Source organism: Dermochelys coriacea, chromosome 2, assembly GCF_009764565.3.
Source record: "Dermochelys coriacea isolate rDerCor1 chromosome 2, rDerCor1.pri.v4, whole genome shotgun sequence".
Taxonomy (NCBI): domain Eukaryota; kingdom Metazoa; phylum Chordata; order Testudines; family Dermochelyidae; genus Dermochelys; species Dermochelys coriacea.
The window spans coordinates 176,588,599-176,602,162 of record NC_050069.1 but is presented as its reverse complement, the minus strand read 5'-3'; the positions used below and the strand labels follow the sequence as shown (position 1 = coordinate 176,602,162).

At 46.8% G+C, this 13,564-nt stretch overlaps 1 protein-coding gene across 9 annotated transcripts; it reads right to left on the bottom strand.

The window, feature by feature from the left end:
- Positions 1-2,410: 2,410 nt before the first annotated feature.
- Positions 2,411-8,457, bottom strand: C2H7orf25 (chromosome 2 C7orf25 homolog). Of its 9 annotated transcripts, none has more exons than XM_043508694.1 (3): positions 8,306-8,457; positions 4,823-4,868; positions 2,411-4,057 (listed from the first exon to the last, which is right to left on the bottom strand). In XM_043508694.1, exons 2-3 carry the CDS (start codon positions 4,825-4,827, stop codon positions 2,773-2,775), a joined length of 1,290 nt encoding a protein of 429 aa, XP_043364629.1. In that variant the 5' UTR covers positions 4,828-4,868; positions 8,306-8,457; the 3' UTR covers positions 2,411-2,772. The 9 variants fall into 9 exon arrangements, with proteins under 9 accessions (XP_043364629.1, XP_038244972.1, XP_038244977.1 ...); XM_038389044.2 differs by having other exon boundaries at positions 4,823-4,865; positions 8,306-8,438; XM_038389049.1 differs by having other exon boundaries at positions 4,819-4,865; positions 8,306-8,437.
- Between the last annotated feature and the right edge of the window lie 5,107 nt (positions 8,458-13,564).

The window sequence follows — 13,564 nt, the reverse complement described above, 5'->3', positions numbered from 1 at the left end:
ATAAATCAATCAGGGGACAATCAAAGAAATTGAAAAGCAGCAAGTTTAAAACGAATAAAGGGATCTTATTTTTACACTCAGAATGAATAATTATGCTGCACAACTCACTGACATGACATACTTGAGGCCAAGAACTTAGTGAGACCGAATGAAGAATTACAGTTATATTAATATAGAACAACCATACCCATATCAGACAAGAAATTACAAAACAGAAAAGTGATAAACCTTCATACATCTGTACAAGCTAGCCTGTGTGTGATAGGCCAAGAAAAACTTCCCATATGGATTGCTTATTTCACACACTGCTCACTGTGAGGTGTCTTGCACATTCTGGTACTGGCTGGATAAAGGATGTTATGGTCCACTGGTCTGAACTGCTATGCTTATTCCTATGTTCTACTGAAAACTCAATGGGGTTTGAGCTGCCCTTTCTATAAACGGGGGGTGAAAGAAAAATTTCTCCTGTCTTCCAGAATGGGGACACCAACAATAGGAATGTAAAGGACCTCTTTCTAACTCCCTATTTATAGAACAGTAGCATTTCACAGAAGGCTGTAGGTTAGCTTTACCAAAACACAGCTACCATACTAAACCATCTTCTTCCCAAATCCATGTGTGAGGGAACCAGGATATTATACCAGAAAGGTATGCTGTCTTTATTCAGCATGTCCAAAATTCTGTACTCCTTTCTACTGAGTATATTTATCCTTATTTCTTCATTCCTTCTGAGCAAATGAACCTCAGTTGACAGATAACTACCTGTGCAACTGTTTTATCGTTTTGTGTTACATTGCTAAACCTCTGTGTGAATAATTTGGACATGTGTTCATAAACAGCTCAACGACACAGTCACATTAACTTACACAGTCAGTCATAAGCTTCTGCACATAGGGGAGAAGATATATAAGTAGCACAAACATAAGCAAATTTCACTGGCCTTGTCTGTACTACAAGAATTACCTCACTGATTAGAAGGAAAAGCAACAGGTATAGCTGAACACTGTTTAACTGCAAAGGTGCAGAAGGACCAGAAATCCATAGCTAATACCTATGTGTCACATGCTTTCCCATTTTTTTCACCCTCTATGTAGTCTGCATATATTTCTTTCTCTAAAGGTAAAGTGAGTGCTACAGATTCCCCCCCCCCCCAACAATGTATCAAACATTGCCCTTGGAGAGCCAAACATAAAGGAATGCCCTTCATACAAGTGGCATGGATAAAGATACCTTTTCAACAACTGTACAAAATATTCAGCAGATACTTTCTAGCCATCTTGATAACATGTATTGCTCAGTACTCCATTTTTCACTCTGGCATTCCTTCATTTTCCATGGTGAACAAAATACTGATCATAGACAGATAGTGATGTGCAGTGATGTGACAAACATCTAAACAATATTAACATGTGAAATGAGTTATATAAGTGTTCCCTTTTTGATATGACAGAAGAATAAATAAAATGGGTTTTTTAAATTCTCCACTTTACAGTGTCTGGACAGTGACAGCATCAGCCACCATTGAAATAGCCTCTGCTGTTATGGAATGAGTAATCAGCAGCAGCTACCTATTAACCCTATTTCTCCAAATCAGCATTATTCCCCTCCCACCCCCAACAGGGGACCCAAGGGTGATTTCTACTCCCTTTCGGCTGCTGAACAACAAAAGGGAATACAGCAGGATCCAAGAATCTGGCTCTGAACATTCAGCAATAGAGTGCTCCTTAGTACTCTGCTTGGTCATTGGTTCCAGGGTGGCTCAATACAAGAGAGCTCTGTCTGCTGGAACAGCAACATCACATTCCTTGGGACGTTGGAAGAGATTCTGCCCCCTGCTTCAGCAGCATATAGGAAATGTAAACAGTCCACAAGGAGAAGGGAGAGAATTTCCTCAGTGCAGCTAGTGTCAGGTTGCCAGAGGCACTCCCACGCAAGCCCTCGCACATTAATAAAAAGTGAAAATGCCAATGAAACTCCAATTTCAGTTTTTTCCTGGGAAGTTAAGCTATGGCCAAAACTCCTAAGTCAGTCTTCTGTACTACACTCCAGACAGATATACACTTTTTAAAACCAAAAGAAGTGAAAGACTTAGACCCAGGTGCTCAAAAGGTATTTAGGCACCTAACTCCTATTGAAATCAAATACCTTTGAGGATCTGGGCATTGGCATTTGTATACGTGATCAGTTGGTATATTACAATCATTCCTTGGTGTACTGCACGTTTAACATGGTGCATGTTTTTCTAGTAGTTCACTTCATCCAACAAAAGAAAGAAATCAAATTGCCCTTTTACTTACCCTATTTGTTTAAGTTTTGCAGAGGTGATTTAACAATCCTTTTTAAAAACTGTAGTCCCTCAAAAGGGGATGAGAACGTCACAGCACACAGATAGAATAGAAGCACGCTTGGCTTGAGTTTCTAATGGAACTTTTTAATAAGATAGAACACAGTTAACTACATTTCAGTGGAAAATGTTATCTCAATGAATAAATTACTGTATACTCTATTTGGTTGAGACCAAAAATTCCACATACAGAGGATGTACGTGTTTTCACTTATATTTCTTTATCCATTACAATTACTATTCTGAATGACGTACAGATTTTCTTCTTTTCTTGAATTTTTCATTTGAAGGTAAGTTACCACATGTATCTGGCTCTGGCACACAAAAAGAAAAAATGTATTGTTTTGAGAGTTCTCTTTCTTGAACCGTCTCCACTGCAGCACATTTAAACAGTTATTTTAATGACTGTAATTAATTAGATAGCTTAGTCAGAACCCACTATCGGCTGCGCAGTTCTTTGGTAAAGGTGTGGCAACAGACTCTTTGCTTTCGGTCAGTGCCCTTGGCTGATGGATAAGCACGCTAAACTTAACCCCTTGGTTAGCTGCTGCCCTAACAAAACCGCTGTTTGCGGTCATCGTGATGGCTTTTAAAGTGTCTCCTGTCCCAAAGATGGCTAGAGAGCGGCTATTGATTTTTGAACTAGCCACTAGTCTTAAGGCACGGTCAGAGGGCTGGTCTGGCACCACATTAATTCTCTTCATGAGAGAGATGGCTCGATCTTTCTCCCCAGCTCCTCCTAGAGTTTCTAAGATTGACTGAAAATCTTTGACTGCAGATTCACAAGCGAACAGCTCCTTGCCCTTCATGAAATCCTCCAACTGAGGCAGGACTCTCTCCTTCCTTTCCTGTGCTGCTTGCTCCGTTAACACTTTCTCCTTAAAGATGAAGTAGCAGCCACCATAGCTAAGGGAAGAGACGTATGTAATTAAAGTAGTGATGTCCAAGTTAACCCTATTGCACACATCTACTTTGATCTCTGTAGGAAAAGCAATGCTGGCTACTAAATTCTCCCGGTCTACTCTGGTCACCTGCAGGAGCTCAGGGCTTTCTTCATCAGATTCGCTAGCACTTAGGTGTCTCTCTTCAGTCAAGTACTCTGCCAAAGAGTTCACAGCAACTACATCTCCCCGCACGGATATGCCCATCTCTTTCAGCCTCTCTGCCATAGGACTGGACACACTATTATAAAAAGCAAAGATAATATGGGGGTTGCTGTATTGCACTGGTTGCTGACGGCTTGCTTGCAGGAAGTCCTCCGCCTGCTCAATGATGCTTTTGTCGCCATACTGGCCCCGGCCCAGCCAAATATTGTGAAGAGCTTCAGCTTTTCGACCAATTGCTTTCACCCAAGTGTGGCCACCATTTGCAACAACATCTACCACCAGCGTTTGCTTTTTTCCAAAGCAGTCTTCATAAGCAAAGACATGAAGGACACTGACGACCTCCTCCAGGTTCTCTGCTGACTCAATTATGGCTCGGAGGTGTGTGAGATTGGTACTCTGCAGATGGGACTCCTTAATAGCCACCTTCCCCGCCTCCACCCTGTGCAAGAATTTCAACTCGGCCTTCAATTTGCTGCATAGCTTTGCTCCACCTTCTATACCTCCTTTCTGTGATCTGGAAAGTGATTCTGCTCTCTTCATTAATTCCTTAGCCACAGCGATTCTCTCACAAAGCAATGACTGCACAGACATGTTGACAACATTATTTCTATCAGATGAAAGCAAGAGAGATGATCATTACTACAAGTTCAGTGAGAAAGACAATATAGAAAGAGGCTTTTCCAATACCATACATCAGAGCTTTGCACTGAATTTTGTGCAAGGACTACCATAGTTATGTAGCTTGGGCATTAGAAACACCTGGGCCAAGCTCTTCAGAAAAGTAACTAATGATTTGATGGAGCCTGATTTTCTGCAGATGAGAACTTAGCGTTTTTTCAGAAAAATCCAGGCCTTTAAAAAGGTATCTTCCACTATTTGGGGTTCTTCGACTGTCCAACATCCCCCACCAACCACTTCTGATAAACTCAGCCCTCACTTCTAAGCTTATTCACACAATCAGATTTATACAAGCTGCATTGTGCTCTTAAGGCTCCACCCTCTCCCTAAATTTACACACTGTAGTTCTAATGATTATTTTTAATTGCTTATACTGCACCCTGGGAGCTCATTGTGCTTTACCATTTTTAAAGACAGACAACCTCCTATCTCTAGTTGCATTGTAGAACTGCTGCCAATTAAGCGAGTAAACCTAGAAGACTGTTGCCTGGCTGACCTTTAATTACAGAGAGAGTTTCAGATTACAAGAAGGTGTGTAGTACAGTGGATTGACTATAAGCCTAGGATCCAGGAACTCCTGTATAGTAAACTGGCTCTATAACAGATAATTGGTGTGGCATTGGGCACGTCATTCCCCACCAACCCACGCTCTCCCCCCTCCCATCAGTATAATCGGTATAATATTATTACCTACTTCATCACGGTGTGGAAAGGATCAGTTACTTAATATGGGAAGACTTCTGGAAAAAAAAGCCAAACAAACAAACCAGAGCATCATATATTATTGCAAGTAGTTTTTGTATTTACCACAGGGTAATACACATACATACCCCTACCATTTTCAGACCAGGTTAGATGCACACTAGTTGAAGAGAACCAGGTGTTGATGACAGAGACAGCTGGAACCAGACGCAGGAACTAGGCACTCCCCCTGAATATGAATCTGCTAATGCAGGTTCTAAGCCCAGATTTGTGGAATCTTTAAGCCCATATGCAGTTGAAACCATACTTACAACTCTCTCTACCCAATATCACTAAAATCTTCCAAGCACAAAAATCCTTATTCAATCCATCATCATCATCTTCACAAGGAATCAATTTTGAAGCACTCTGAGGAGAGGAAAGTGATCAGGAATAGTCAGCATGGATTCACCAAGGGCCGGACTAACCTAACTGCCTTCTATGATGAGATAACTGGTTTTGTGGATGAGGGGAAAGCAGTGGACGTGTTATTCCTTGACTTTAGCAAAGCTTTTGATACGGTCTCCCGCAGTATTCTTGCCAGCAAGTTAAAAGAAGTATGGGCTGGATGAATGGACTAAAAGATGGATAGAAAGCTGGCTAGATCATCGGGCTCAACGGGTAGTGATCAATGGCTCCATGTCTAATTGGCAGCCGGTATCAAGCGGAGTGCCCCAAGGGTCGGTCCTGGGGCCGGTTTTGTTCAATATCTTCATTAACGATCTGGAGGATGGTGTGGATTGCACCTTCAGCAAGTTTGCAGATGACACTGAACTGGGAGGAGTGATAGTTTTACGCTGGAGGGTAGGGATAGGATACAGAGAGACCTAGGAAAATTAGAGGATTGGGCCAAAAGAAATCAGATGAGGTTCAACAAGGACAAGTGAAGAGTCCTGCATTTAGGATGGAAGAATCCCATGCACTGCCACAGGCTAGGGACCGAGTGGCTAGGCAGCAGTTCTGCAGAAAAGGACCTAGGGGTTACAGTGGATGAGAAGCTGGATATGAGTCAACAGCGTGCTCTTGTTGCCAAGAAGGCTAACAGCATTTTGGGCGGTATAAGTAGGAGCACTGCCACCAGATCGATGGACATGATCATTCCCCCTCTATTCAGCGTTGGTGAGGCCACATCTGGAGTATTGTGTCCAGTTTTGGGCCCCACAGTACAAGGAGGATGTGGAAAAATTGGAAAGAGTCCAACGGAGGGCAACAAAAAGGACTAGAGCACATGACTTATGAGGAGAGGCTGAGGGAACCAGGATTATTTAGTCTGCAGAAGAGAAGAATGAGGGGGGATTTGATAGCTGCTTTCAACTACCTGAAAGGGGGTTCCAAAGAGGATGGATCTAGGCTGTTCTCAATGGTAGCAGATGACAGAACAAGGAGTAATGGTCTCAAGTTGCAGTGGGGGAGGTTTAGGTTGGATATTAGGAAAACCTTTTTCACAAGGAGGATGGTGAAGCACTGGAATGGGTTACTTAGGGAGGTGGTGGAATCTCCTTCCTTAGAGGTTTTTGAAGTCAGGCTTGACAAAATCCTGGCTGGGATGATTTAGTTGGGGATTGGTTCTGCTTTGAGCAGGGGATTGGACTAGATGACCTCCTGAGGTCCCTTCCAACCTGATATTTTATGATACTATGATTCACATGACCAACTCAATCTCTTCAGGCAGTACGTCACAAAAAATAAAGAAAATAGCAAAACAATTTCTCTCTCTCACCACTAAGACGGCATTTAGAAAACTCCTGAAGTACCTTCATCGGCTCCCTATTGCCTATCAAATCAAATTTAATCTCACATCACTCTCAATGTTCTGTTTTATTTCTAAATGAGTCTTCTTTCCTGCTGCCTCTTTAGCCTGATGCTTCCTCCGGCCATATCTGAAAAAACAGTTCTTCAATGCTGCATATCACAAAACCCAGACACTTCAAAACAGCACTCCAGAGTTTACGTTAAAATAATCCTACTTTTTTATTGATTCCCAGTCTCTCAAGGCATCATTTGCATGAGTGAATACACTCAGTTTTGCAATAAATGTGTTGGCTATATGTTTTGATATCACCACACAATTCATAACAGGAAAAATTAAATGCACGCAAATAATCACATCGTCTTCAGTGGTAAGGTCGCACCAATGTGCAACATGGCAGAAATGAAGAACAACCAGAGCCGTATACTCCTGGGGGAATTCTGTGCCACCGCGTGTGTGCAGAATTTATGTCCTGCACAGATTTCTTTGTTTCCCCCACAGAAATATGACTTTCTGACTGGGAAACTGCAAGGGCAGTCACACGCCACTCCCTAGCTGCGCAGATACATTTTTTCAGACATCCAGAGCAGCCGGAGAGGTAAATCACCGCAGGGCTGGGGACACCCCAACCAGTGGCTCCTACCCTGAGCTGGGATCAGTTAGGCTGGAGGCTGGAACTTCCTCTTCCCCTGCAAGGAGTTGCTGGGGCTGGGGCAGACTCACCCCCACAAATCTTCCCCCAGCTGCAGAAAGCTCAGCATCCTCCCCCGTTTCCTGCCCTCATCGCTCCTCAGCTACAGGGGGAGGGGTCACTGTGTGGGGAGCTGCTCCCCCATTCGCCAAACCCCCGTGCATCGGACCTCCCATACCTAGATGCCCCCGCCAAGCCTCACCCCATACACTCAGAACCCCACTACCCGAACACCACCCCATTGAACCTCAACCCCCTGCCCCTGGAGCCCCAGGCAAAACGACCCCCTGCCCGCAGACCCTGCACCCAGACCATCCCCCACTGAGCTCCCTGCACTCAAGGCCCACCCCCTGCACCACCCTGAGCCCCCCATACCACTGACCCCCAATTAGCTGCCTCCAGCCCCCCCCCCCCCGCGGCTAGGGGGCCCTGCAAGAGCAGAAGCAGACACCACCGGGTTGGGGGAGGGGAGGGCTCGCCCCACCTATGGTCTGACCTCCGCCTCCTGGCTGCGGACACCGCCTGGGGAAGTCACGTGGGCGCCGGCCACCATCTGAAACCCGGGCAAAATGCGCCAACTACCCGGCTGCGGCCCGGCCCCCAGCGGCCGCTCCCCTTTCGCAGGCCCCTTGCTGCGGGTCACGAGCACCAGCCCCGGGCACTGGCGCTAAGCGGCGAGTCGCCGGGCTTCAAGTGATTCTTCCCTATCGTCTCCGCCACGGCGCAAAACCTCCACTAGTGCAGGCTCCCTCCATGAAGGGGCAGCTGAAGGCGGGGAGGAGCTGAGGCAGCGCAGCCCGCCAAAGCCAGCGCTCTGAACGTGCTCCTCCGCCGGCCCTTTGAGAAACGAGCCCAGAGCGCGGGGCCTCTGGATCCGTGGGCTCGTCTCTGAGCGCTCCGGGGAAGGAGGCTTCCCCCGCCCAAGGCCGCCACGCTGTTCTAGCCCTCGCCTTCCCTCAGCGTCTCCCCCTGCCCCAAGCGCCTGCGATACTCACACCTGAGAGGGGTCAGCCCCGCGGCACGGGCCAGGCTTCTTCCCCCGGTGCCCCAGCAGCTGCTTCCCCTAAAGCCGCCCGTGGAAAGCCAAGGCCGTGGCCCACTCCGGCCCTTCCCCTTCCGCCAGCTAAGCAGAAACCCGGCCTGGCTGCGGCAGCCTCTGAGCCGCCTGCAGCGCCGCCCTGCGATCCGGGCCAGGCCTTTACTCTAGGGCTAACCTGAAACCTCTTCACTCTTGCACTAAAAGAAGAGGAGGACTTGCGGCGCCTTAGCGACTAACAAATGTGTTAGAGCAGAAGCTTTCGTGAGCTACAGCTCGCTTCACCGGCTGCATTCAGTGGAAAATACAGGGGGGAAGCTGTAGCTCACGGAAGCTTCTGCTCAAATACATTTGTTAGTCGCTAAGGCGCCACAAGTCCTCCTCTTCTTTTTGCGAATACAGACTAACACGGCTGCTACTCTTGCACTGTGTTTTTTATTTATTTGGGGGGGGGTGCATTACAGAGCATTTATCCCGCTGCTACCGTTCATACCCATATTTGTTCCATAGCTCTAAAAACTAACCTCCCGAGAAGGGAATGGCTATATTTTTTCTCTTCCTCTGGTTAGCAAGAGTTGCTTTAGCATTTGCCAGAATAGGACATGTTAGGTACCTCAGGCTGCAACAGATTTCAGAGTAGCAGCCGTGTTAGTCTGTATCCGCAAAAAGAAAAGGAGGACTTGTGGCACCTTAGAGACTAACATCTATTTGAGCATAAGCTTTCCTAAGCTACAGCTCACTTCATCGGATGCGTGCAGTGAGACATTCCTCCTCCCTCCCCTGCTTCCCAAAGAATATCATAAATCACTGCCCCCCACACATCCTGCCGACCTTTCAAGTTAGTTCAGCTCATGCTTTCTCAGCCAGCCATTCTCCCCCACCTCTAAAAATAACATTCAAAAAGTAAGGGGAAAAACAGATCAGAATAAATGGAGCTCTTAAAATAGTTTTCTTAATTCAAAACAACTTTTTTTATTACCCTTTAAAGTAAAGGGCAGTATTATCTTTGGTAAAAGCGACAGCACAGAAGTTACCCTTTACAACAAGAAACGATTTTTCGATTTGTAAGGCCCCGAAACAAGAATGCAAGGCCTCTGCCTCCACTATGGGAGCTTCCTTATTTGAGACCCAATGAATCACAAGGACATCTCTGCTCCGCAGTGTTCCAAGGGGTGACATCTGGACCTTCCTGGAATAACTAGTAGAAATATACAAGCAAACATGCATGAGATTCCTTGTGAAATTCTTTAGAAAGTGGGAGGCTGTCTATGCTGTGCTGATACTAAACATCAGCTGTGATCCAGCCCCCAGGGGAGTTCCTGCATCTTTCAGACTGGTTTTAGATCATTTTTTTCCAACTCCGAACCACTCTTAATTGACTGTCAGCATGGCCTCCAGCCTCAGTTTAAATTTGCATCACATCTAGGGTTGCCAACTTTGTAATATTTAAATACAGACACTCCAGCAGGAGTCCTGGAACCTCCCCTGCCCTGCTTCTTCCCTCCCAGCTCCCACCTCTGCCCTGCCTATTCCCCCAAAGCCCCACCTCTTCCCCCAAGGCCCCACCCTGAGTCCCCACCCCAATTTCACTCCTCTTTCCACTCCCCCCCCCACCACCACCACTGCTCAGGTCTGGAGGGACTCGCCTGCAGAGCCGGGGCTGGGAGCTCTAGCCACCCAACAGGACAGATAGGAGGCAGCCCTGGCTGATAAGTAGGGGTGACGTGGGTGATGACTTGGCACCTCCACGGCTGCATTTACTGGACTTTGGGTGTCCGGTCAGTCTATCTGACCGGACACTGTCAGGTCCCCTTTTCAACTGGACTTTCTGCTTGAAAACCAGACACCTGGCCACCCTAACCACATCAAAATCTTTCAGTCAGCATAAACAATATTGCGACACTTGCAGGCCAAATGCCAGTTCTTCCCAGGCTGCAGGCATTAGCTAAGACCTGACAACCTGATGCCATCATGGCCTCCAGCCTAAGTTTAAATTTGCACCACGATTAACACCTATACGTTAGTTTTGCTCAAAATAGCTATTAGTCTTATAAGAATGAATAGGCGCTGACTTCCCCTTTATTGGGGGGGGGTGCTCGACTTTCCCCCCGCCCCCACACCATCCCTTCCCCAAGCCCCTGCCTCTTTCTGCCCCTGCCCTGTCCCCACTCCACCCCTTCCCCAAGCCCCTGCCTCTTCCTGCCCCGCCCCCACCCCACCTCTTTCCACCCCTGCTCTGCCCCCAACCTGCCTCTTCACCACCTCTTTCCGCCCCCTCCCCTGAGTGCACCCTGTCCCCACTCCTCCCCCTCCTTCTATAAGAAATAAAACAAAACCATAAGAAAACAGCTGTTTGCGACATGCAGGAGGTTCTGGGAGAGAGGGGGAGAAATGATCGGTGGGGCCGCCAGCAGGGGAGAGGCACTGGGGGCAGGGGGGAAGCTCAGCTGCTGGTGGGTGTTAAGCACCTGCTAATTTTTTTCCCTGGAGCACCCATGGAGTCAGTGCCTATGTAAGAATATATTTCAACTCTATGAAGTGCTTGTAAGTTGTTGCCATAGGCACTGACTCCATGGGTGCTCCGGGACTGGAGCACCCAGGGGAAAAATTAGTGGGTGCTCTGCACCCACTAGCAGCCAAGCTCCTTGCCCCGCCTCACCTCCTCCTCCCCCGCCAGCACTTGCCACCACCAAACAGCTGTAGCAAGCTCTGGGGAGCGGGGGGGGGGGGGGGAAGGAGGAGCAGCAACTTGGCATGCCCATGGCCAGGGCAGGGATTTGGGGAAGGAGTTGAATAGGGGCAGGGAGGGACTTTGGGGGAAGGGGTTGGAATGGGGGCAGAGTGGAGTCGGGGTGGGGGGGGGGGTGAGCACCCACTGGCACCAGAAGAAGTCGGCGCCCATGGTTGTTGCACACATTAATCTCACTTGCAATATTTGTATTCCATGCTATAAGAAAATACTTAAGCTTTCCTTTATAACTTTGAAAATGTTTATTCTGAACTTGTAAACTCAGGCCTGGGTCCCCTTCCCCCACCCATCCAGAATGACTGTCAAAATGGGTCAAGGACCACTGTAATCCAAAGGATTGGTTAATGACCCCTATCATACCTAGAAAATGCTATGAGCTAGGAATCTTATTCTGTGGGCGTGGAAGCTGAATGAAGGAAATAAAACAAAACCATATGAAAATTTCCTATCTTTCTAGCTGTTTGAACCCTAAAGGACCAGAGACTCTAAACTGAATCTGCCCTGAAGGACATTTTGAATGGACAGATCACTCCAAAAGTAACCTGTGTATGGTGTGATTTTTGGTGTAATTGATCATTTATCAGTAAGTCCACTTCGTCTGGGTGGCAAGATAGACTGAAGGGTTTAAGGGGACTGTCTGTGACTCCATGGTAGAACTGTTATAGTGATCCATGAGTTCACGTGTTACTGACTTGATGAAATCTAATTATAGAGCACATCATCAGTTTGCAGTATCTGCCTACCTCTGGACAGATTCTCAAAAACAGGGCACTTACACTCGTGAGCCACTCCAGACAACATGATAAATATAATGGATCATATGATTAATGGACCAAATTCACTGCTACTCTGTGCCTTGCATCATCATTTACATCACTGAAATGGTCACATAAGGTGCAAGGTAATAGTAAATCAACCCCAAAGCAAGTTGTGGCTCACTTACCTTCCCTGTACAGTAACTCCTCGCTTAACGTTGTGGTTGTGTTCCTGAAAAATAGTGAAAATGTGTTCCTGAAAAATAGACTTTAAGTGAAACAATGTTAAGCGAATCCAATTTCCCCATAAGAATTAGTGTAAATGGGGGGAATGGGGGCTTAGTTAGATTCCAGGGAAATTTTTTTCACCAGACAAAAGACATTATATATTATTCACACACATACACAATAAGTTTTAAACAATTTAATACTGTACACAGCAGTGATGATTGCGAAGCTTGGTTGAGGTGGTGAAGTCAGAGGGTGGGATATTTCCCAGGGAATGCCTTATTGCTAAATGATGAACTAGAACAGCTGAGCCTCCAAGGGTTAACACAGTGTTGTTAATGTAGCCTCACACTCTACAAGGCAGCACAAATGGAGAGAGGGGAGACAGCATGGCAGACAGAGACACACATACTCTGTGTGTGGTGTGAGAGAGAGATGTGCATTGTCCCTTTAAGTACGCTGACCCCACTCTAAGTACATTGTCTTTTTAAGTAGATCAGCAAGTGGAGACAGCAGCTGCTGCTAGCATACTCCCTCTCCTGAGCCCTGTCATGTCCTCCCCCCGCTCTATGGAAATGGGGTAAGCAAGGAGCAGGATCAAGGGGGAGGAGGACACCCTGACATTAGCCCCCCTCCTGTACAGCAAGCAGGAGCAGCTCCAAGGCAGAGGACAGGAGAATCACAGGGCAGTGAGGGGAGGGACAGCTGAACTGCTGGCAATTGACAGTGTGCTGGGTGGCTGTCTCACAGGGAACTTAAAGGAGCGGGAAGCTGATAGGGGGGCTGCCGATCCACCCTGGTTCCAAGCCCCCACCAGCTAGCTCCAAGGGGCTGCTCTTTCTGCAAGCAGTGGACAAAGCAGGCGGCTGCCAAACACCCCTATAAGGGAGCACTGTGCAACTTTAAACAAGCATGTTCCCTAACTGATCAGCAACATAACGTTAACCGGGACAACTAAGTGAGGAGTTACTGTATCTTCAATTTGCCACCTTCTTAAAATAACAGCCTCACACCTAGACCTGAAGAAGAGCTCTGTGTAAGCTCAAAAGCTTTCTTTCACCAGCAGAAGTTGGTCCAATAAAAGATATTTCCTCCCCTACCTTGACCTGCTCCCCCACAGCCTCACAAATAACCATAATAGGACTGCAGTTGTCCTTTATTCCAAATCTACCATTTACATGAAGTCTGAGTAATTTTCTTGCTCTTAATGGGTCTCTAAACTGGCACGAGAGGCTGGAGGAGCAGAGCAGCTTCCAGGATTGGGGCTTTACTGAAGAAAGAGCATCATGTAAGTCAATGCATGGAACTGGGAGTTAGAACATCTGTTTAACTGTTCTTGGGCTTTTGGGGGGCATTTACATTACAGCACAACTTTAGAAGTTTTGCAATGCAATTCTAGGCTCTGGTACGTCTGTTGATCCACACATGAAACCGTATCTGAAATCAAACTCAGAACAATTCTAACTTTTTCTTTCCCCTCCAATAT